General features: G+C 56.6%; 1 protein-coding gene across 1 annotated transcript in view; it reads right to left on the bottom strand.

Moving 5' to 3' along the window:
* The window catches only part of LOC138651560 (polyhomeotic-like protein 2), a 62136-nt gene that overhangs the window by 9698 nt on the left and 27732 nt on the right, over nucleotides 1–24706 (bottom strand). The window contains exon 13 of the mRNA XM_069741854.1: nucleotides 12964–13105. Coding sequence (XP_069597955.1) covers nucleotides 12964–13105 — 142 coding nt within the window. The remainder of the gene's footprint in view (nucleotides 1–12963; nucleotides 13106–24706) is intronic.

Below are 24706 nucleotides of genomic sequence, written 5' to 3'. Positions count from 1 at the left end.
ACCCCAGAGAAGACCCCTGACCCCACTACAGCCAGCGCTAGAGAAGTAATACCCCCACCCCTCAGCTCTAGTGCCCCCCACCCCAGAGAAGACCCCTGACCCCACTACAGCCAGTGCTAGAGAAGTAATACCCCACCCCTCAGCTCTAGTGCCCCCCACCCCAGAGAAGACCCCTGATCCCACTACAGCCAGTGCTAGAGAAGTAATACCCCCACCCCTCAGCTCTAGTGCCCCCCACCCCAGAGAAGACCCCTGATCCCACTACAGCCAGTGCTACAGAAGTAATACCCCACCCCTCAGCTCTAGTGCCCCCCACCCCAGAGAAGACCCCTGATCCCACTACAGCCAGTGCTACAGAAGTAATACCCCCACCCCTCGGCTCTAGTGCCCCCCACCCCAGAGAAGACCCCTGACCCCACTACAGCCAGCGCTAGAGAAGTAATACCCCACCCCTCAGCTCTAGTGCCCCCCACCCCAGAGAAGACCCCTGACCCCACTACAGCCAGTGCTAGAGAAGTAATACCCCACCCCTCAGCTCTAGTGCCCCCCACCCCAGAGAAGACCCCTGACCTCACTACAGCCAGCGCTAGAGAAGTAATACCCCCATCCCTCGGCTCTAGTGCCCCCCACCCCAGAGAAGACCCCTGACCCCATTACAGCCAGTGCTAGAGAAGTAATACCCCACCCCTCGGCTCTAGTGCCCCCCACCCCAGAGAAGACCCCTGACCCCATTACAGCCAGTGCTAGAGAAGAAATACCCCACCCCTCGGCTCTAGTGCCCCCCACCCCAGAGAAGACCCCTGATCCCACTACAGCCAGTGCTAGAGAAGTAATACCCCACCCCTCAGCTCTAGTGCCCCCCACCCCAGAGAAGACCCCTGACCTCACTACAGCCAGCGCTAGAGAAGTAATACCCCCACCCCTCAGCTCTAGTGCCCCCCACCCCAGAGAAGACCCCTGACCCCATTACAGCCAGCGCTAGAGAAGTAATACCCCACCCCTCAGCTCTAGTGCCCCCCACCCCAGAGAAGACCCCTGACCTCACTACAGCCAGCGCTAGAGAAGTAATACCCCCACCCCTCAGCTCTAGTGCACCCCACCCCAGAGAAGACCCCTGACCCCACTACAGCCAGCGCTAGAGAAGTAATACCCCACCCCTCAGCTCTAGTGCCCCCCACCCCAGAGAAGACCCCTGATCCCACTACAGCCAGCGCTAGAGAAGTAATACCCCACCCCTCAGCTCTAGTGCCCCCCACCCCAGAGAAGACCCCTGATCCCACTACAGCCAGCGCTAGAGAAGTAATACCCCATCCCTCAGCTCTAGTGCCCCCCACCCCAGAGAAGACCCCTGATCCCACTACAGCCAGCGCTAGAGAAGTAATACCCCATCCCTCAGCTCTAGTGCCCCCCACCCCAGAGAAGACCCCTGACCTCACTACAGCCAGCGCTAGAGAAGTAATACCCCACCCCTCAGCTCTAGTGCCCCCCACCCCAGAGAAGACCCCTGATCCCACTACAGCCAGCGCTAGAGAAGTAATACCCCATCCCTCAGCTCTAGTGCCCCCCACCCCAGACCCTTGACCCCACTACAGCCAGTGCTACAGAAGTAATACCCCACCCCTCAGCTCTAGTGCCCCCCACCCCAGAGAAGACCCCTGATCCCACTACAGCCAGCGCTAGAGAAGTAATACCCCATCCCTCAGCTCTAGTGCCCCCCACCCCAGAGAAGACCCCTGATCCCACTACAGCCAGCGCTAGAGAAGTAATACCCCATCCCTCAGCTCTAGTGCCCCCCACCCCAGAGAAGACCCCTGATCCCACTACAGCCAGTGCTAGAGAAGTAATACCCCACCCCTCAGCTCTAGTGCCCCCCACCCCAGAGAAGACCCCTGACCCCACTACAGCCAGTGCTAGAGAAGTAATACCCCCACCCCTCAGCTCTAGTGCCCCCCACCCCAGAGAAGACCCCTGACCCCACTACAGCCAGTGCTAGAGAAGTAATACCCCACCCCTCAGCTCTAGTGCCCCCCACCCCAGAGAAGACCCCTGACCCCATTACAGCCAGTGCTACAGAAGTAATACCCCCACCCCTCAGCTCTAGTGCCCCCCACCCCAGAGAAGACCCCTGATCCCACTACAGCCAGTGCTAGAGAAGTAATACCCCACCCCTCAGCTCTAGTGCCCCCCACCCCAGAGAAGACCCCTGACCCCACTACAGCCAGTGCTAGAGAAGTAATACCCCACCCCTCAGCTCTAGTGCCCCCCACCCCAGAGAAGACCCCTGACCCCATTACAGCCAGCGCTAGAGAAGTAATACCCCCACCCCTCAGCTCTAGTGCCCCCCACCCCAGAGAAGACCCCTGATCCCACTACAGCCAGTGCTACAGAAGTAATACCCCCACCCCTCAGCTCTAGTGCCCCCCACCCCAGAGAAGACCCCTGATCCCACTACAGCCAGCGCTAGAGAAGTAATACCCCACCCCTCAGCTCTAGTGCCCCCCACCCCAGAGAAGACCCCTGATCCCACTACAGCCAGCGCTAGAGAAGTAATACCCCACCCCTCAGCTCTAGTGCCCCCCACCCCAGAGAAGACCCCTGATCCCACTACAGCCAGCGCTAGAGAAGTAATACCCCACCCCTCAGCTCTAGTGCCCCCCACCCCAGAGAAGACCCCTGACCCCACTACAGCCAGTGCTAGAGAAGTAATACCCCCACCCCTCAGCTCTAGTGCCCCCCACCCCAGAGAAGACCCCTGATCCCATTACAGCCAGTGCTAGAGAAGTAATACCCCACCCCTCAGCTCTAGTGCCCCCCACCCCAGAGAAGACCCCTGACCCCACTACAGCCAGTGCTAGAGAAGTAATACCCCACCCCTCAGCTCTAGTGCCCCCCACCCCAGAGAAGACCCCTGATCCCATTACAGCCAGTGCTAGAGAAGTAATACCCCACCCCTCAGCTCTAGTGCCCCCCACCCCAGAGAAGACCCCTGACCCCACTACAGCCAGTGCTAGAGAAGTAATACCCCACCCCTCAGCTCTAGTGCCCCCCACCCCAGAGAAGACCCCTGACCCCACTACAGCCAGTGCTAGAGAAGTAATACCCCACCCCTCAGCTCTAGTGCCCCCCACCCCAGAGAAGACCCCTGATCCCACTACAGCCAGTGCTAGAGAAGTAATACCCCCACCCCTCAGCTCTAGTGCCCCCCACCCCAGAGAAGACCCCTGACCCCACTACAGCCAGTGCTAGAGAAGTAATACCCCCACCCCTCAGCTCTAGTGCCCCCCACCCCAGAGAAGACCCCTGACCCCACTACAGCCAGTGCTAGAGAAGTAATACCCCCACCCCTCAGCTCTAGTGCCCCCCACCCCAGAGAAGACCCCTGATCCCACTACAGCCAGTGCTAGAGAAGTAATACCCCACCCCTCAGCTCTAGTGCCCCCCACCCCAGAGAAGACCCCTGATCCCACTACAGCCAGTGCTAGAGAAGTAATACCCCACCCCTCAGCTCTAGTGCCCCCCACCCCAGAGAAGACCCCTGATCCCACTACAGCCAGTGCTAGAGAAGTAATACCCCACCCCTCAGCTCTAGTGCCCCCCACCCCAGAGAAGACCCCTGATCCCACTACAGCCAGTGCTAGAGAAGTAATACCCCCACCCCTCAGCTCTAGTGCCCCCCACCCCAGACCCCTGACCCCACTACAGCCAGTGCTAGAGAAGTAATACCCCACCCCTCAGCTCTAGTGCACCCCACCCCAGAGAAGACCCCAGACCCCACTACAGCCAGCGCTAGAGAAGTAATACCCCCACCCCTCAGCTCTAGTGCCCCCCACCCCAGACCCCACTACAGCCAGCGCTAGAGAAGTAATACCCCCACCCCTCAGCTCTAGTGCCCCCCACCCCAGAGAAGACCCCTGACCTCACTACAGCCAGTGCTAGAGAAGTAATACCCCACCCCTCAGCTCTAGTGCCCCCCACCCCAGAGAAGACCCCTGACCTCACTACAGCCAGTGCTAGAGAAGTAATACCCCACCCCTCAGCTCTAGTGCCCCCCACCCCAGAGAAGACCCCTGACCTCACTACAGCCAGTGCTAGAGAAGTAATACCCCCACCCCTCAGCTCTAGTGCCCCCCACCCCAGACCCCTGACCCCACTACAGCCAGTGCTAGAGAAGTAATACCCCACCCCTCAGCTCTAGTGCCCCCCACCCCAGAGAAGACCCCTGACCCCATTACAGCCAGTGCTAGAGAAGTAATACCCCACCCCTCAGCTCTAGTGCCCCCCACCCCAGAGAAGACCCCTGACCCCACTACAGCCAGTGCTAGAGAAGTAATACCCCCACCCCTCAGCTCTAGTGCCCCCCACCCCAGAGAAGACCCCTGACCCCACTACAGCCAGTGCTAGAGAAGTAATACCCCACCCCTCAGCTCTAGTGCCCCCCACCCCAGAGAAGACCCCTGACCTCACTACAGCCAGTGCTAGAGAAGTAATACCACCACCCCTCAGCTCTAGTGCCCCCCACCCCAGACCCCTGACCCCACTACAGCCAGCGCTAGAGAAGTAATACCCCACCCCTCAGCTCTAGTGCCCCCCACCCCAGAGAAGACCCCTGATCCCACTACAGCCAGTGCTAGAGAAGTAATACCCCACCCCTCAGCTCTAGTGCCCCCCACCCCAGACCCCACTACAGCCAGCGCTAGAGAAGTAATACCCCCACCCCTCAGCTCTAGTGCCCCCCACCCCAGACCCCTGACCCCACTACAGCCAGTGCTAGAGAAGTAATACCCCCACCCCTCAGCTCTAGTGCCCCCCACCCCAGAGAAGACCCCTGACCTCACTACAGCCAGTGCTAGAGAAGTAATACCCCACCCCTCAGCTCTAGTGCCCCCCACCCCAGAGAAGACCCCTGACCTCACTACAGCCAGTGCTAGAGAAGTAATACCCCACCCCTCAGCTCTAGTGCCCCCCACCCCAGAGAAGACCCCTGACCTCACTACAGCCAGTGCTAGAGAAGTAATACCCCCACCCCTCAGCTCTAGTGCCCCCCACCCCAGACCCCTGACCCCACTACAGCCAGTGCTAGAGAAGTAATACCCCACCCCTCAGCTCTAGTGCCCCCCACCCCAGAGAAGACCCCTGACCTCACTACAGCCAGTGCTAGAGAAGTAATACCCCACCCCTCAGCTCTAGTGCCCCCCACCCCAGAGAAGACCCCTGACCTCACTACAGCCAGTGCTAGAGAAGTAATACCCCCACCCCTCAGCTCTAGTGCCCCCCACCCCAGACCCCTGACCCCACTACAGCCAGTGCTAGAGAAGTAATACCCCACCCCTCAGCTCTAGTGCCCCCCACCCCAGAGAAGACCCCTGACCTCACTACAGCCAGTGCTAGAGAAGTAATACCCCACCCCTCAGCTCTAGTGCCCCCCACCCCAGAGAAGACCCCTGACCTCACTACAGCCAGTGCTAGAGAAGTAATACCCCCACCCCTCAGCTCTAGTGCCCCCCACCCCAGACCCCTGACCCCACTACAGCCAGTGCTAGAGAAGTAATACCCCACCCCTCAGCTCTAGTGCCCCCCACCCCAGAGAAGACCCCTGACCCCACTACAGCCAGTGCTAGAGAAGTAATACCCCACCCCTCAGCTCTAGTGCCCCCCACCCCAGAGAAGACCCCTGACCCCATTACAGCCAGCGCTAGAGAAGTAATACCCCACCCCTCAGCTCTAGTGCCCCCCACCCCAGAGAAGACCCCTGATCCCACTACAGCCAGTGCTAGAGAAGTAATACCCCACCCCTCAGCTCTAGTGCCCCCCACCCCAGAGAAGACCCCTGACCCCACTACAGCCAGTGCTAGAGAAGTAATACCCCACCCCTCAGCTCTAGTGCCCCCCACCCCAGAGAAGACCCCTGACCCCACTACAGCCAGTGCTAGAGAAGTAATACCACCACCCCTCAGCTCTAGTGCCCCCCACCCCAGAGAAGACCCCTGACCTCACTACAGCCAGTGCTAGAGAAGTAATACCACCACCCCTCAGCTCTAGTGCCCCCCACCCCAGAGAAGACCCCTGACCCCACTACAGCCAGTGCTAGAGAAGTAATACCCCACCCCTCAGCTCTAGTGCCCCCCACCCCAGACCCTTGACCCCACTACAGCCAGTGCTAGAGAAGTAATACCCCACCCCTCAGCTCTAGTGCCCCCCACCCCAGAGAAGACCCCTGACCCCACTACAGCCAGTGCTAGAGAAGTAATACCCCACCCCTCAGCTCTAGTGCCCCCCACCCCAGAGAAGACCCCTGATCCCACTACAGCCAGCACTAGAGAAGTAATACCCCACCCCTCAGCTCTAGTGCACCCCACCCCAGAGAAGACCCCTGACCCCATTACAGCCAGCGCTAGAGAAGTAATACCCCCACCCCTCAGCTCTAGTGCCCCCCACCCCAGAGAAGACCCCTGACCCCACTACAGCCAGTGCTAGAGAAGTAATACCCCACCCCTCAGCTCTAGTGCCCCCCACCCCAGAGAAGACCCCTGACCTCACTACAGCCAGTGCTAGAGAAGTAATACCCCACCCCTCAGCTCTAGTGCCCCCCACCCCAGACCCTTGACCCCACTACAGCCAGTGCTAGAGAAGTAATACCCCACCCCTCAGCTCTAGTGCCCCCCACCCCAGAGAAGACCCCTGATCTCACTACAGCCAGTGCTAGAGAAGTAATACCCCCACCCCTCAGCTCTAGTGCCCCCCACCCCAGAGAAGACCCCTGACCCCACTACAGCCAGTGCTAGAGAAGTAATACCACCACCCCTCAGCTCTAGTGCCCCCCACCCCAGACCCCTGACCTCACTACAGCCAGCGCTAGAGAAGTAATACCCCACCCCTCAGCTCTAGTGCCCCCCACCCCAGAGAAGACCCCTGATCCCACTACAGCCAGTGCTAGAGAAGTAATACCCCCACCCCTCAGCTCTAGTGCCCCCCACCCCAGAGAAGACCCCTGACCCCACTACAGCCAGTGCTAGAGAAGTAATACCCCACCCCTCAGCTCTAGTGCCCCCCACCCCAGAGAAGACCCCTGACCTCACTACAGCCAGTGCTAGAGAAGTAATACCCCACCCCTCAGCTCTAGTGCCCCCCACCCCAGACCCTTGACCCCACTACAGCCAGTGCTAGAGAAGTAATACCCCACCCCTCAGCTCTAGTGCCCCCCACCCCAGAGAAGACCCCTGATCTCACTACAGCCAGTGCTAGAGAAGTAATACCCCCACCCCTCAGCTCTAGTGCCCCCCACCCCAGAGAAGACCCCTGACCCCACTACAGCCAGTGCTAGAGAAGTAATACCCCACCCCTCAGCTCTAGTGCCCCCCACCCCAGACCCCTGACCTCACTACAGCCAGCGCTAGAGAAGTAATACCCCACCCCTCAGCTCTAGTGCCCCCCACCCCAGAGAAGACCCCTGATCCCACTACAGCCAGTGCTAGAGAAGTAATACCCCCACCCCTCAGCTCTAGTGCCCCCCACCCCAGAGAAGACCCCTGACCCCACTACAGCCAGTGCTAGAGAAGTAATACCCCACCCCTCAGCTCTAGTGCCCCCCACCCCAGAGAAGACCCCTGACCCCATTACAGCCAGTGCTAGAGAAGTAATACCCCACCCCTCAGCTCTAGTGCCCCCCACCCCAGAGAAGACCCCTGACCCCACTACAGCCAGCGCTAGAGAAGTAATACCCCACCCCTCAGCTCTAGTGCCCCCCACCCCAGAGAAGACCCCTGACCCCACTACAGCCAGTGCTAGAGAAGTAATACCCCACCCCTCAGCTCTAGTGCCCCCCACCCCAGAGAAGACCCCTGACCCCACTACAGCCAGTGCTAGAGAAGTAATACCCCACCCCTCAGCTCTAGTGCCCCCCACCCCAGAGAAGACCCCTGACCCCACTACAGCCAGTGCTAGAGAAGTAATACCCCCACCCCTCAGCTCTAGTGCCCCCCACCCCAGAGAAGACCCCTGACCCCACTACAGCCAGTGCTACAGAAGTAATACCCCACCCCTCGGCTCTAGTGCCCCCCACCCCAGAGAAGACCCCTGATCCCACTACAGCCAGTGCTAGAGAAGTAATACCCCCACCCCTCAGCTCTAGTGCCCCCCACCCCAGAGAAGACCCCTGATCCCACTACAGCCAGTGCTAGAGAAGTAATACCCCACCCCTCAGCTCTAGTGCCCCCCACCCCAGAGAAGACCCCTGATCCCACTACAGCCAGCGCTAGAGAAGTAATACCCCACCCCTCAGCTCTAGTGCCCCCCACCCCAGAGAAGACCCCTGACCCCACTACAGCCAGTGCTAGAGAAGTAATACCCCACCCCTCAGCTCTAGTGCCCCCCACCCCAGAGAAGACCCCTGACCTCACTACAGCCAGCGCTAGAGAAGTAATACCCCACCCCTCAGCTCTAGTGCACCCCACCCCAGAGAAGACCCCTGACCTCACTACAGCCAGCGCTAGAGAAGTAATACCCCACCCCTCAGCTCTAGTGCCCCCCACCCCAGAGAAGACCCCTGACCCCACTACAGCCAGCGCTAGAGAAGTAATACCCCCACCCCTCAGCTCTAGTGCCCCCCACCCCAGACCCTTGACCCCACTACAGCCAGTGCTAGAGAAGTAATACCCCATCCCTCAGCTCTAGTGCCCCCCACCCCAGAGAAGACCCCTGATCCCACTACAGCCAGTGCTAGAGAAGTAATACCCCCACCCCTCAGCTCTAGTGCCCCCCACCCCAGACCCCTGACCCCACTACAGCCAGCGCTAGAGAAGTAATACCCCACCCCTCAGCTCTAGTGCCCCCCACCCCAGACCCTTGACCCCACTACAGCCAGTGCTAGAGAAGTAATACCCCACCCCTCGGCTCTAGTGCCCCCCACCCCAGAGAAGACCCCTGACCCCACTACAGCCAGCGCTAGAGAAGTAATACCCCACCCCTCAGCTCTAGTGCCCCCCACCCCAGAGAAGACCCCTGACCCCACTACAGCCAGTGCTAGAGAAGTAATACCCCCACCCCTCAGCTCTAGTGCCCCCCACCCCAGACCCTTGACCCCACTACAGCCAGTGCTAGAGAAGTAATACCCCATCCCTCAGCTCTAGTGCCCCCCACCCCAGAGAAGACCCCTGATCCCACTACAGCCAGTGCTAGAGAAGTAATACCCCACCCCTCAGCTCTAGTGCCCCCCACCCCAGACCCCTGACCCCACTACAGCCAGCGCTAGAGAAGTAATACCCCACCCCTCAGCTCTAGTGCCCCCCACCCCAGAGAAGACCCCTGATCCCACTACAGCCAGTGCTAGAGAAGTAATACCCCACCCCTCAGCTCTAGTGCCCCCCACCCCAGAGAAGACCCCTGACCTCACTACAGCCAGCGCTAGAGAAGTAATACCCCACCCCTCAGCTCTAGTGCCCCCCACCCCAGACCCCTGACCCCACTACAGCCAGCGCTAGAGAAGTAATACCCCACCCCTCAGCTCTAGTGCACCCCACCCCAGAGAAGACCCCTGACCCCACTACAGCCAGTGCTAGAGAAGTAATACCCCACCCATCAGCTCTAGTGCCCCCCACCCCAGAGAAGACCCCTGACCCCACTACAGCCAGTGCTAGAGAAGTAATACCCCACCCCTCAGCTCTAGTGCCCCCCACCCCAGAGAAGACCCCTGATCCCACTACAGCCAGTGCTAGAGAAGTAATACCCCACCCATCAGCTCTAGTGCCCCCCACCCCAGAGAAGACCCCTGATCCCACTACAGCCAGTGCTAGAGAAGTAATACCCCACCCATCAGCTCTAGTGCCCCCCACCCCAGAGAAGACCCCTGACCCCATTACAGCCAGTGCTAGAGAAGTAATACCCCACCCCTCAGCTCTAGTGCCCCCCACCCCAGAGAAGACCCCTGACCTCACTACAGCCAGCGCTAGAGAAGTAATACCCCACCCCTCAGCTCTAGTGCCCCCCACCCCAGACCCCTGACCCCACTACAGCCAGCGCTAGAGAAGTAATACCCCACCCCTCAGCTCTAGTGCCCCCCACCCCAGAGAAGACCCCTGATCCCACTACAGCCAGTGCTAGAGAAGTAATACCCCACCCATCAGCTCTAGTGCCCCCCACCCCAGAGAAGACCCCTGATCCCACTACAGCCAGTGCTAGAGAAGTAATACCCCACCCCTCAGCTCTAGTGCCCCCCACCCCAGAGAAGACCCCTGACCCCATTACAGCCAGTGCTAGAGAAGTAATACCCCACCCCTCAGCTCTAGTGCCCCCCACCCCAGAGAAGACCCCTGACCCCACTACAGCCAGCGCTAGAGAAGTAATACCCCACCCCTCAGCTCTAGTGCCCCCCACCCCAGAGAAGACCCCTGATCCCACTACAGCCAGCGCTAGAGAAGTAATACCCCACCCCTCAGCTCTAGTGCCCCCCACCCCAGAGAAGACCCCTGATCCCACTACAGCCAGTGCTAGAGAAGTAATACCCCACCCCTCAGCTCTAGTGCCCCCCACCCCAGAGAAGACCCCTGACCCCACTACAGCCAGCGCTAGAGAAGTAATACCCCACCCCTCAGCTCTAGTGCACCCCACCCCAGAGAAGACCCCTGACCCCACTACAGCCAGTGCTAGAGAAGTAATACCCCACCCCTCAGCTCTAGTGCCCCCCACCCCAGAGAAGACCCCTGACCCCACTACAGCCAGCGCTAGAGAAGTAATACCCCACCCCTCAGCTCTAGTGCACCCCACCCCAGAGAAGACCCCTGACCCCACTACAGCCAGTGCTAGAGAAGTAATACCCCACCCCTCAGCTCTAGTGCCCCCCACCCCAGAGAAGACCCCTGACCCCACTACAGCCAGCGCTAGAGAAGTAATACCCCACCCCTCAGCTCTAGTGCACCCCACCCCAGAGAAGACCCCTGACCCCACTACAGCCAGTGCTAGAGAAGTAATACCCCACCCCTCAGCTCTAGTGCCCCCCACCCCAGAGAAGACCCCTGATCCCACTACAGCCAGCGCTAGAGAAGTAATACCCCACCCCTCAGCTCTAGTGCCCCCCACCCCAGAGAAGACCCCTGATCCCACTACAGCCAGTGCTAGAGAAGTAATACCACCACCCCTCGGCTCTAGTGCCCCCCACCCCAGAGAAGACCCCTGACCCCACTACAGCCAGCGCTAGAGAAGTAATACCCCACCCCTCAGCTCTAGTGCCCCCCACCCCAGAGAAGACCCCTGACCCCACTACAGCCAGCGCTAGAGAAGTAATACCCCACCCCTCAGCTCTAGTGCACCCCACCCCAGAGAAGACCCCTGACCCCACTACAGCCAGTGCTAGAGAAGTAATACCCCACCCCTCAGCTCTAGTGCCCCCCACCCCAGAGAAGACCCCTGATCCCACTACAGCCAGCGCTAGAGAAGTAATACCCCACCCCTCAGCTCTAGTGCCCCCCACCCCAGAGAAGACCCCTGATCCCACTACAGCCAGTGCTAGAGAAGTAATACCACCACCCCTCGGCTCTAGTGCCCCCCACCCCAGAGAAGACCCCTGACCCCACTACAGCCAGCGCTAGAGAAGTAATACCCCACCCCTCAGCTCTAGTGCCCCCCACCCCAGAGAAGACCCCTGATCCCACTACAGCCAGTGCTAGAGAAGTAATACCCCACCCCTCAGCTCTAGTGCCCCCCACCCCAGAGAAGACCCCTGACCCCACTACAGCCAGTGCTAGAGAAGTAATACCCCACCCCTCAGCTCTAGTGCCCCCCACCCCAGAGAAGACCCCTGACCCCACTACAGCCAGTGCTAGAGAAGTAATACCCCACCCCTCAGCTCTAGTGCCCCCCACCCCAGAGAAGACCCCTGATCCCACTACAGCCAGTGCTAGAGAAGTAATACCCCACCCCTCAGCTCTAGTGCCCCCCACCCCAGAGAAGACCCCTGATCCCACTACAGCCAGTGCTACAGAAGTAATACCCCACCCCTCAGCTCTAGTGCCCCCCACCCCAGACCCCTGACCCCACTACAGCCAGTGCTAGAGAATACCCCCACCCCTCAGCTCTAGTGCCCCCCACCCCAGACCCCTGACCCCACTACAGCCAGCGCTAGAGAATACCCCCACCCCTCAGCTCTAGTGCACCCCACCCCAGACCCCTGACCCCACTACAGCCAGTGCTAGAGAAGTAATACCCCCACCCCTCAGCTCTAGTGCACCCCACCCCAGAGAAGACCCCTGATCCCACTACAGCCAGTGCTAGAGAAGTAATACCCCACCCCTCAGCTCTAGTGCCCCCCACCCCAGAGAAGACCCCTGACCCCACTACAGCCAGTGCTAGAGAAGTAATACCCCCACCCCTCAACTCTAGTGCACCCCACCCCAGAGAAGACCCCTGATCCCACTACAGCCAGTGCTAGAGAAGTAATACCCCCACCCCTCAGCTCTAGTGCCCCCCACCCCAGACCCCTGACCCCACTACAGCCAGTGCTAGAGAATACCCCCACCCCTCAGCTCTAGTGCCCCCCACCCCAGACCCCTGACCCCACTACAGCCAGCGCTAGAGAATACCCCCACCCCTCAGCTCTAGTGCACCCCACCCCAGACCCCTGACCCCACTACAGCCAGTGCTAGAGAAGTAATACCCCCACCCCTCAGCTCTAGTGCACCCCACCCCAGAGAAGACCCCTGATCCCACTACAGCCAGCGCTAGAGAAGTAATACCCCACCCCTCAGCTCTAGTGCACCCCACCCCAGACCCCACTACAGCCAGCGCTAGAGAATACCCCCACCCCTCAGCTCTAGTGACATTGACCCTAAAATCTTCTGCTACTTCAAAGCCAAAACAGCCCCCAACAAACCCAGCAATACCATCCGCCCACTGCACATGGCGCCCCTACATGAGCCTTCAGGTACTGCAGCCGCGGCCCCCAGAATCTGTCCGTTCGCCCCCCATGCTCCGTACCGGCATCATCCTCTCCACGCTCGGACTCTGCAGGTTCCTCTTCCGTGATCTCCGACGTTGCGGCTTCGCTGACACTGGTTTCTGTAACTTGGAGCGGTCCGGATGAAACAGGCCGACGCGCTTCGTGCAGCCGACATTATACCTAGAGGATTGTGAGGAAAATGTATAATATAAGTTTTAGTTTCCCTGCTTGTTAGCACCATAGGGTGGGCGATGACCCCCCTTTTCCTTAAGTCAGGGTTTAGCTTTTCTTTTCAATGGATGTAGAAGAGCTTTTTTATTGCTTCTTGCTGCAAATTCCTGACTTTCAGCTCCCAAACCCCTCCTGCCCCTCCCAAAATAATTTTTACGACTAGGCTCAAATCTTCCTCCAGCAGAAACTGGTTTAGAAGTTCTTTTAAAACATGAGGCTCTTTGTTCTGTTATAGCAAGATATTGGGCCAACGACTTGGGCTAAGAGAATAATAAATACATAATGTTAACGTCCACCGGCGGATCTATCCGCCACGGTAAACGCAGGCTTCTAGTTCCAACAGGGACAGAGTACGGATTTCTCGGGAATGGAGTGTCCCTACTAGCCTGAATTTAGTATTTATAGAGAGCAAATGTTAATACAAGAGGAATGCTGGGTGTGTTATGATCCTGACATGTTCTGTAGCGGAGATACAGGCATTAGACAAACTTGTGTTAAATCTAGTAAGACTGAAGAGGTAGGACGGACTGGGTAAGCCAGCCCTGTTGGTGATGTCACCAGGCTGAGCTACAAGTCTTATGCCAGGCACCCAGCAGGGAGAGAGTGAGTCTGCGTTTTACCTGGGAAGCCCGGACTGCCAGTCCTCATGCATTGGGACATATGGAACTAGCCTGGTTGCCTGCAATGCTCTGAACACATGTAAGTGTTGATTTCTCATTTAATCCCTGTTATTTTTATAATTACCTCTGTACATATTTGCAATTGTCTCTTTTGTAACATCCTTGTAATATTTTTATATTAACACTGCCTAAACTTTAATGGGGTATAATATTTAATACTAGATTCGTTCTTCATGCTCTAAAACGTACCCCAAGTCTTCTGAAGGGAATTACGCTACTGTTTTGGGTTAGCTTCGGACCCGTTTAATCGAAGCTGGTGGCAGCATACGTTTGTACTGGATAGTTGGGTGGCGTTGTAGCGACTGCGGCTTTAATAATTATTGTTCCTGCTTGAGTGGGAGTAGTTATCGCGTCGCTGCAGCGTGCCCAATAGCCAGTACATAGCAGGCAGCCTTTCTGGCGACTAATTACCCAGGGTGCAGTACCTAATCTGACCTTAGAGTAAGGGGGCGCCAGAGAGCTGCAAGTGTTAAGTGGAACTGTAAGCGGGATATACATAAATCCCTGCAGTTCGTGGTATATTGAAGAGCAGTGGGATACCTAGAATAAGCCCCTGCTGTAAACTAAGAGGTCAATAGCCTTGTGTGTGGTTTTTCATCACATTGTAGCAGTAGAGGGATAACTAAGATAAGCCCCCCTGCACATGTGATAGCCGTCTGTTGGCCTAAAGTCACCCCGATCCGTGACGCAGGGGTGACGGTCACGGTGTGAATCGTGACGAATCGTGACAAGGATATAGGGGCAGAGTGATCCTACAAGGGTCCAGCCGCTGCCCCCTACAATCCGGGCCTACCAGGACCCAGCAGGATCCCACCATTCAGTGAACTCTGCCAACTACATGAATACGACCCAAGAGGGTGGAAACGATCGGTTCTGGCCCCTCCCCATTGTCACTATCCGGCACCAATTATATTCATCAATCGTGTTATCGCTGCATCTACATCTGTACAATAAGGTCCTCACAGGAGTCTATCAGGAGGGTGCAGGGACAGAACATCATCCCTGTATACAGTATACACCTCCTCCTGTCCCCCGTATACACCTCCTCCTGTCCCCCGTATACAGTATACACCTCCTCCTGTCCCCCGTATACAGTATACACCTCCTCCTGTCCCCTATATACAGTATACACCTCCTCCTGTCCCCCGTATACACATCCGTTTGTCCCCTGTATACAGTATACACCTCCGTCTGTCCCCCGTATACAGTATACACCTCCGTTTGTCCCCTGTATACAGTATACACCTCCTCCTGTCCCCTGTATACAGTATACACGTCCGTCTGTCCCCTGTATACACCTCCTCCTGTCCCCCGTATACAGTATACACCTCCTCCTGTCCCCCGTATACAGTATACACTCCGTCTGTCCCCCGTATACAGTATACACCTCCGTCTGTCCCCCGTATACAGTATACACCTCGTCCTGTCCCCCGTATACAGTATACACTCCGTCTGTCCCCCGTATACAGTATACACCTCCGTCTGTCCCCCGTATACAGTATACACCTCGTCCTGTCCCCCGTATACAGTATACACCTCCGTCTGTCCCCCGTATACAGTATACACCTCGTCCTGTCCCCCGTATACAGTATACACCTCGTCCTGTCCCCCGTATACAGTATACACCTCCGTCTGTCCCCCGTATACAGTATACACCTCCGTCTGTCCCCCGTATACAGTATACACCTCCGTCTGTCCCCCGTATACAGTATACACCTCGTCCTGTCCCCCCGTATACAGTATACACCTCCGTCTGTCCCCTGTATACACCTCCTCCTGTCACCTGTATACAGTATACACCTCCTCCTGTCACCTGTATACAGTATACACCTCCTCCTGTCCCCCGTATACAGTATACACCTCGTCCTGTCCCCCGTATACAGTATACACCTCCTACTGTCCCCCGTATACAGTATACACCTCCTCCTGTCCCCCGTATACAGTATACACTCCGTCTGTCCCCCGTATACACCTCCTCCTGTCCCCCGTATACAGTATACACCTCGTCCTGTCCCCCATATACAGTATACACCTCCGTCTGTCCCCCATATACAGTATACACCTCCTACTGTCCCCCGTATACAGTATACACCTCCTCCTGTCCCCCGTATACAGTATACACCTCCTACTGTCCCCCGTATACAGTATACACTCCGTCTGTCCCCCGTATACACCTCCTCCTGTCCCCCGTATACAGTATACACCTCGTCCTGTCCCCCATATACAGTATACACCTCCGTCTGTCCCCCATATACAGTATACACCTCCGTCTGTCCCCCATATACAGTATACACCTCCGTCTGTCCCCCGTATACACCTCCTCCTGTCCCCCGTATACAGTATACACCTCCGTCTGTCCCCCATATACAGTATACACCTCCGTCTGTCCCCCGTATACAGTATACACCTCCTCCTGTCCCCCGTATACAGTATACACCTCCTACTGTCCCCCGTATACAGTATACACTCCGTCTGTCCCCCGTATACACCTCCTCCTGTCCCCCGTATACAGTATACACCTCGTCCTGTCCCCCATATACAGTATACACCTCCGTCTGTCCCCCATATACAGTATACACCTCCGTCTGTCCCCCATATACAGTATACACCTCCGTCTGTCCCCCGTATACACCTCCTCCTGTCCCCCGTTTACAGTATACACCTCCGTCTGTCCCCCATATACAGTATACACCTCCGTCTGTCCCCCGTATACACCTCCTCCTGTCCCCCGTATACAGTATACACCTCGTCCTGTCCCCCGTATAAAGTATACACCTCCGTCTGTCCCCCGTATACACCTCCGTCTGTCCCCCGTATACACCTCCGTCTGTCCCCCGTATACAACTCCTCCTGTCCCCCGTATACACCTCCTCCTGTCCCCCGTATACAGTATACACCTCCTCCTGTCCCCCGTATACAGTATACACCTCCTCCTGTCCCCCGTATACAGTATACACCTCGTCCTGTCCCCCGTATACACCTCCGTCTGTCCCCCATATACAGTATACACCTCCATCTGTCCCCCGTATACACCTCCTCCTGTCCCCCGTATACAGTATACACCTCCTCCTGTCCCCCGTATACAGTATACACCTCCTACTGTCCCCGTATACATTATACACTCCGTCTGTCCCCCGTATACAGTATACACCTCCTCCTGTCCCCCGTATACAGTATACACCTCCGTCTGTCCCCTGTATACACCTCCTCCTGTCACCTGTATACAGTATACACCTCCTCCTGTCACCTGTATACAGTATACACCTCCTCCTGTCCCCCGTATACAGTATACACCTCGTCCTGTCCCCCGTATACAGTATACACCTCCTACTGTCCCCCGTATACAGTATACACCTCCTCCTGTCCCCCGTATACAGTATACACCTCCTACTGTCCCCCGTATACAGTATACACTCCGTCTGTCCCCCGTATACACCTCCTCCTGTCCCCCGTATACAGTATACACCTCGTCCTGTCCCCCATATACAGTATACACCTCCGTCTGTCCCCCATATACAGTATACACCTCCTACTGTCCCCCGTATACAGTATACACCTCCTACTGTCCCCCGTATACAGTATACACCTCCTACTGTCCCCCGTATACAGTATACACTCCGTCTGTCCCCCGTATACACCTCCTCCTGTCCCCCGTATACAGTATACACCTCGTCCTGTCCCCCATATACAGTATACACCTCCGTCTGTCCCCCATATACAGTATACACCTCCGTCTGTCCCCCATATACAGTATACACCTCCGTCTGTCCCCCGTATACACCTCCTCCTGTCCCCCGTATACAGTATACACCTCCGTCTGTCCCCCATATACAGTATACACCTCCTACTGTCCCCCGTATACAGTATACACCTCCTCCTGTCCCCCGTATACAGTATACACCTCCTACTGTCCCCCGTATACAGTATACACTCCGTCTGTCCCCCGTATACACCTCCTCCTGTCCCCCGTATACAGTATACACCTCGTCCTGTCCCCCATATACAGTATACACCTCCGTCTGTCCCCCATATACAGTATACACCTCCGTCTGTCCCCCATATACAGTATACACCTCCGTCTGTCCCCCGTATACACCTCCTCCTGTCCCCCGTATACAGTATACACCTCCGTCTGTCCCCCATATACAGTATACACCTCCGTCTGTCCCCCGTATACACCTCCTCCTGTCCCCCGTATACAGTATACACCTCGTCCTGTCCCCCGTATAAAGTATACACCTCCGTCTGTCCCCCGTATACACCTCCGTCTGTCCCCCGTATACACCTCCGTCTGTCCCCCGTATACAACTCCTCCTGTCCCCCGTATACACCTCCTCCTGTCCCCCGTATACACCTCCTCCTGTCCCCCGTATACAGTATACACCTCCTCCTGTCCCCCGTATACAGTATACACCTCCTCCTGTCCCCCGTATACAGTATACACCTCGTCCTGTCCCCCGTATACACCTCCGTCTGTCCCCCATATACAGTATACACCTCCATCTGTCCCCCGTATACACCTCCTCCTGTCCCCCGTATACAGTATACACCTCCTCCTGTCCCCCGTATACAGTATACACCTCCTACTGTCCCCGTATACATTATACACTCCGTCTGTCCCCCGTATACAGTATACACCTCCTCCTGTCCCCCGTATACAGTATACACCTCCTCCTGTCCCCGTATACAGTATACACCTCCGTCTGTCCCCCGTATACAGTATACACCTCCTCCTGTCCCCCGTATACACCTCCTCCTGTCCCCCGTATACACCTCCTACTGTCCCCCGTATACAGTATACACTCCGTCTGTCCCCCGTATACAGTATACACCTCCTCCTGTCCCCCGTATACACCTCCGTCTGTCCCCCGTATACACCATACACCTCCTCCTGTCCCCCGTATACACCTCCTCCTGTCCCCCGTATACACCTCCTACTGTCCCCCGTATACAGTATACACTCCGTCTGTCCCCCGTATACAGTATACACCTCCTCCTGTCCCCCGTATACACCTCCGTCTGTCCCCCGTATACACCTCCGTCTGTCCCCCGTATACACCTCCGTCTGTCCCCCGTATACAGTATACACCTCATCCTGTCCCCGTATACACCTCCTCCTGTCACCCGTATACAGTATACACCTCCTCCTGTCCCCCGTATACAGTATACACCTCCTCCTGTCCCCCGTATACACCTCCTCCTGTCCCCCGTATACACCTCCTACTGTCCCCCGTATACAGTATACACTCCGTCTGTCCCCCGTATACAGTATACACCTCCTCCTGTCCCCCGTATACACCTCCGTCTGTCCCCCGTATACACCTCCGTCTGTCCCTCGTATACACCTCCGTCTGTCCCCCGTATACAGTATACACCTCCTCCTGTCCCCCGTATACACCTCCTCCTGTCACCCGTATACAGTATACACCTCCTCCTGTCCCCCGTATACACCTCCTCCTGTCCCCCGTATACAGTATACACCTCCTCCTGTCCCCCGTATACACCTCCTCCTGTCCCCCGTATACAGTATACACCTCCTACTGTCCCCGTATACATTATACACTCAGTCTGTCCCCCGTATACAGTATACACCTCCTCCTGTCCCCCGTATACACCTCCTCCTGTCCCCCGTATACAGTATACACCTCCGTCTGTCCCCCGTATACAGTATACACCTCCTACTGTCCCCCGTATACAGTATACACCTCGTCCTGTCCCCCGTATACAGTATACACCTCGTCCTGTCCCCCATATACAGTATACACCTCCGTCTGTCCCCCGTATACACCTCCTCCTGTCCCCCGTATACAGTATACACCTCCGTCTGTCCCCCATATACAGTATACACCTCCGTCTGTCCCCCGTATACAGTATACACCTCCGTCTGTCCCCCGTATACACCTCGTCCTGTCCCCCGTATACAGTATACACCTCCGTCTGTCCCCCGTATACACCTCCTCCTGTCCCCCGTATACAGTATACACCTCCGTCTGTCCCCCGTATACACCTCGTCCTGTCCCCCGTATACACCTCCTCCTGTCCCCCGTATACAGTATACACTCCGTCTGTCCCCCGTATACAGTATACACCTCCTCCTGTCCCCCGTATACAGTATACACCTCCTCCTGTCCCCCGTATACACCTCCGTCTGTCCCCCGTATACACCATACACCTCCTCCTGTCCCCCGTATACACCTCCTCCTGTCCCCCGTATACACCTCCTACTGTCCCCCGTATACAGTATACACTCCGTCTGTCCCCCGTATACAGTATACACCTCCTCCTGTCCCCCGTATACACCTCCGTCTGTCCCCCGTATACAGTATACACCTCCTCCTGTCCCCGTATACACCTCCTCCTGTCACCCGTATACAGTATACACCTCCTCCTGTCCCCCGTATACAGTATACACCTCCTCCTGTCCCCCGTATACAGTATACACTCCGTCTGTCCCCCGTATACACCTCCGTCTGTCCCTCGTATACACCTCCGTCTGTCCCCCGTATACAGTATACACCTCCTCCTGTCCCCCGTATACACCTCCTCCTGTCCCCCGTATACACCTCCGTCTGTCCCCCGTATACACCTCCTCCTGTCCCCCGTATACAGTATACACCTCCTCCTGTCCCCCGTATACAGTATACACCTCCTCCTGTCCCCCGTATACAGTATACACCTCCTCCTGTCCCCCGTATACAGTATACACTCAGTCTGTCCCCCGTATACAGTATACACCTCCTCCTGTCCCCCGTATACACCTCCTCCTGTCCCCCGTATACAGTATACACCTCCGTCTGTCCCCCGTATACAGTATACACCTCCTACTGTCCCCCGTATACAGTATACACCTCGTCCTGTCCCCCGTATACAGTATACACCTCGTCCTGTCCCCCGTATACAGTATACACCTCCGTCTGTCCCCCGTATACAGTATACACCTCGTCCTGTCCCCCGTATACAGTATACACCTCGTCCTGTCCCCCGTATACAGTATACACCTCCGTCTGTCCCCCGTATACAGTATACACCTCGTCCTGTCCCCCGTATACAGTATACACCTCCGTCTGTCCCCTGTATACACCTCCTCCTGTCACCTGTATACAGTATACACCTCCTCCTGTCACCTGTATACAGTATACACCTCCTCCTGTCACCTGTATACAGTATACACCTCGTCCTGTCCCCCGTATACAGTATACACCTCGTCCTGTCCCCCGTATACAGTATACACCTCCGTCTGTCCCCCGTATACAGTATACACCTCGTCCTGTCCCCCGTATACAGTATACACCTCCGTCTGTCCCCTGTATACACCTCCTCCTGTCACCTGTATACAGTATACACCTCCTCCTGTCCCCCGTATACAGTATACACCTCGTCCTGTCCCCCGTATACAGTATACACCTCCTACTGTCCCCCGTATACAGTATACACCTCCTCCTGTCCCCCGTATACAGTATACACCTCCTACTGTCCCCCGTATACAGTATACACTCCGTCTGTCCCCCGTATACACCTCCTCCTGTCCCCCGTATACAGTATACACCTCGTCCTGTCCCCCATATACAGTATACACCTCCGTCTGTCCCCCGTATACAGTATACACCTCCGTCTGTCCCCCATATACAGTATACACCTCCGTCTGTCCCCCGTATACACCTCCTCCTGTCCCCCGTATACAGTATACACCTCCGTCTGTCCCCCATATACAGTATACACCTCCGTCTGTCCCCCGTATACACCTCCTCCTGTCCCCCGTATACAGTATACACCTCGTCCTGTCCCCCGTATAAAGTATACACCTCCGTCTGTCCCCCGTATACACCTCCGTCTGTCCCCCGTATACACCTCCGTCTGTCCCCCGTATACAACTCCTCCTGTCCCCCGTATACAGTATACACCTCCTCCTGTCCCCCGTATACAGTATACACCTCCTCCTGTCCCCCGTATACAGTATACACCTCCTACTGTCCCCGTATACATTATACACTCCGTCTGTCCCCCGTATACACCTCCTCCTGTCCCCGTATACAGTATACACCTCCGTCTGTCCCCCGTATACAGTATACACCTCCTCCTGTCCCCCGTATACACCTCCTCCTGTCCCCCGTATACACCTCCTACTGTCCCCCGTATACAGTATACACCTCCTCCTGTCCCCCGTATACACCTCCGTCTGTCCCCCGTATACACCATACACCTCCTCCTGTCCCCCGTATACACCTCCTCCTGTCCCCCGTATACACCTCCTCCTGTCCCCCGTATACAGTATACACTCCGTCTGTCCCCCGTATACAGTATACACCTCCTCCTGTCCCCCGTATACACCTCCGTCTGTCCCCCGTATACACCTCCGTCTGTCCCCCGTATACAGTATACACCTCATCCTGTCCCCGTATACACCTCCTCCTGTCACCCGTATACAGTATACACCTCCTCCTGTCCCCCGTATACAGTATACACCTCCTCCTGTCCCCCGTATACACCTCCTCCTGTCCCCCGTATACACCTCCTCCTGTCCCCCGTATACAGTATACACTCCGTCTGTCCCCCGTATACAGTATACACCTCCTCCTGTCCCCCGTATACACCTCCGTCTGTCCCCCGTATACACCTCCGTCTGTCCCTCGTATACACCTCCGTCTGTCCCCCGTATACAGTATACACCTCCTCCTGTCCCCCGTATACAGTATACACCTCCTCCTGTCACCCGTATACAGTATACACCTCCTCCTGTCCCCCGTATACACCTCCTCCTGTCCCCCGTATACAGTATACACCTCCTCCTGTCCCCCGTATACACCTCCGTCTGTCCCCCGTATACACCTCCTCCTGTCCCCCGTATACAGTATACACCTCCTCCTGTCCCCCGTATACAGTATACACCTCCTCCTGTCCCCCGTATACAGTATACACCTCCTCCTGTCCCCCGTATACAGTATACACCTCCTACTGTCCCCGTATACATTATACACTCAGTCTGTCCCCCGTATACACCTCCTCCTGTCCCCCGTATACACCTCCTCCTGTCCCCCGTATACAGTATACACCTCCGTCTGTCCCCCGTATACAGTATACACCTCCTACTGTCCCCCGTATACAGTATACACCTCGTCCTGTCCCCCGTATACAGTATACACCTCGTCCTGTCCCCCATATACAGTATACACCTCCGTCTGTCCCCCGTATACACCTCCTCCTGTCCCCCGTATACAGTATACACCTCCGTCTGTCCCCCATATACAGTATACACCTCCGTCTGTCCCCCGTATACAGTATACACCTCCTCCTGTCCCCCGTATACAGTATACACCTCCTCCTGTCCCCCGTATACAGTATACACCTCCTCCTGTCCCCCGTATACAGTATACACTCCGTCTGTCCCCCATATACAGTATACACCTCCGTCTGTCCCCCGTATACAGTATACACCTCCTCCTGTCCCCCGTATACAGTATACACCTCCTCCTGTCCCCCGTATACAGTATACACCTCCTCCTGTCCCCCGTATACAGTATACACCTCCTCCTGTCCCCCGTATACACCTCCGTCTGTCCCCCGTATACACCATACACCTCCTCCTGTCCCCCGTATACACCTCCTCCTGTCCCCCGTATACACCTCCTACTGTCCCCCGTATACAGTATACACTCCGTCTGTCCCCCGTATACAGTATACACCTCCTCCTGTCCCCCGTATACACCTCCGTCTGTCCCCCGTATACAGTATACACCTCCTCCTGTCCCCGTATACACCTCCTCCTGTCACCCGTATACAGTATACACCTCCTCCTGTCCCCCGTATACAGTATACACCTCCTCCTGTCCCCCGTATACACCTCCTCCTGTCCCCCGTATACAGTATACACTCCGTCTGTCCCCCGTATACACCTCCGTCTGTCCCTCGTATACACCTCCGTCTGTCCCCCGTATACAGTATACACCTCCTCCTGTCCCCCGTATACACCTCCTCCTGTCCCCCGTATACAGTATACACCTCCTCCTGTCCCCCGTATACACCTCCGTCTGTCCCCCGTATACACCTCCTCCTGTCCCCCGTATACAGTATACACCTCCTCCTGTCCCCCGTATACAGTATACACCTCCTCCTGTCCCCCGTATACAGTATACACCTCCTCCTGTCCCCCGTATACAGTATACACCTCCTCCTGTCCCCCGTATACACCTCACACCTCCGTCTGTCCCCCGTATACAGTATACACCTCCTCCTGTCCCCCGTATACACCTCACACCTCCGTCTGTCCCCCGTATACAGTATACACCTCCTACTGTCCCCCGTATACAGTATACACCTCGTCCTGTCCCCCGTATACAGTATACACCTCCGTCTGTCCCCCGTATACAGTATACACCTCCGTCTGTCCCCCATATACAGTATACACCTCCGTCTGTCCCCCGTATACACCTCCTCCTGTCCCCCGTATACAGTATACACCTCCGTCTGTCCCCCGTATACACCTCGTCCTGTCCCCCGTATACACCTCCGTCTGTCCCCCGTATACACCTCCTCCTGTCCCCCGTATACAGTATACACTCCGTCTGTTCCCCGTATACAGTATACACCTCCTCCTGTCCCCCGTATACAGTATACACCTCCTCCTGTCCCCCGTATACAGTATACACCTCGTCCTGTCCCCCGTATACAGTATACACCTCGTCCTGTCCCCCGTATACACCTCCGTCTGTCCCCCATATACAGTATACACCTCCGTCTGTCCCCCGTATACACCTCCTCCTGTCCCCCGTATACAGTATACACCTCCTCCTGTCCCCCGTATACACCTCCTACTGTCCCCGTATACATTATACACTCCGTCTGTCCCCCGTATACACCTCCTCCTGTCCCCGTA

The sequence above is a fragment of the Ranitomeya imitator genome, chromosome 10 (assembly GCF_032444005.1).
Source record: "Ranitomeya imitator isolate aRanImi1 chromosome 10, aRanImi1.pri, whole genome shotgun sequence".
NCBI classification, from domain to species: domain Eukaryota; kingdom Metazoa; phylum Chordata; class Amphibia; order Anura; family Dendrobatidae; genus Ranitomeya; species Ranitomeya imitator.
This window is presented reverse-complemented; position numbering and strand designations above follow the sequence as displayed.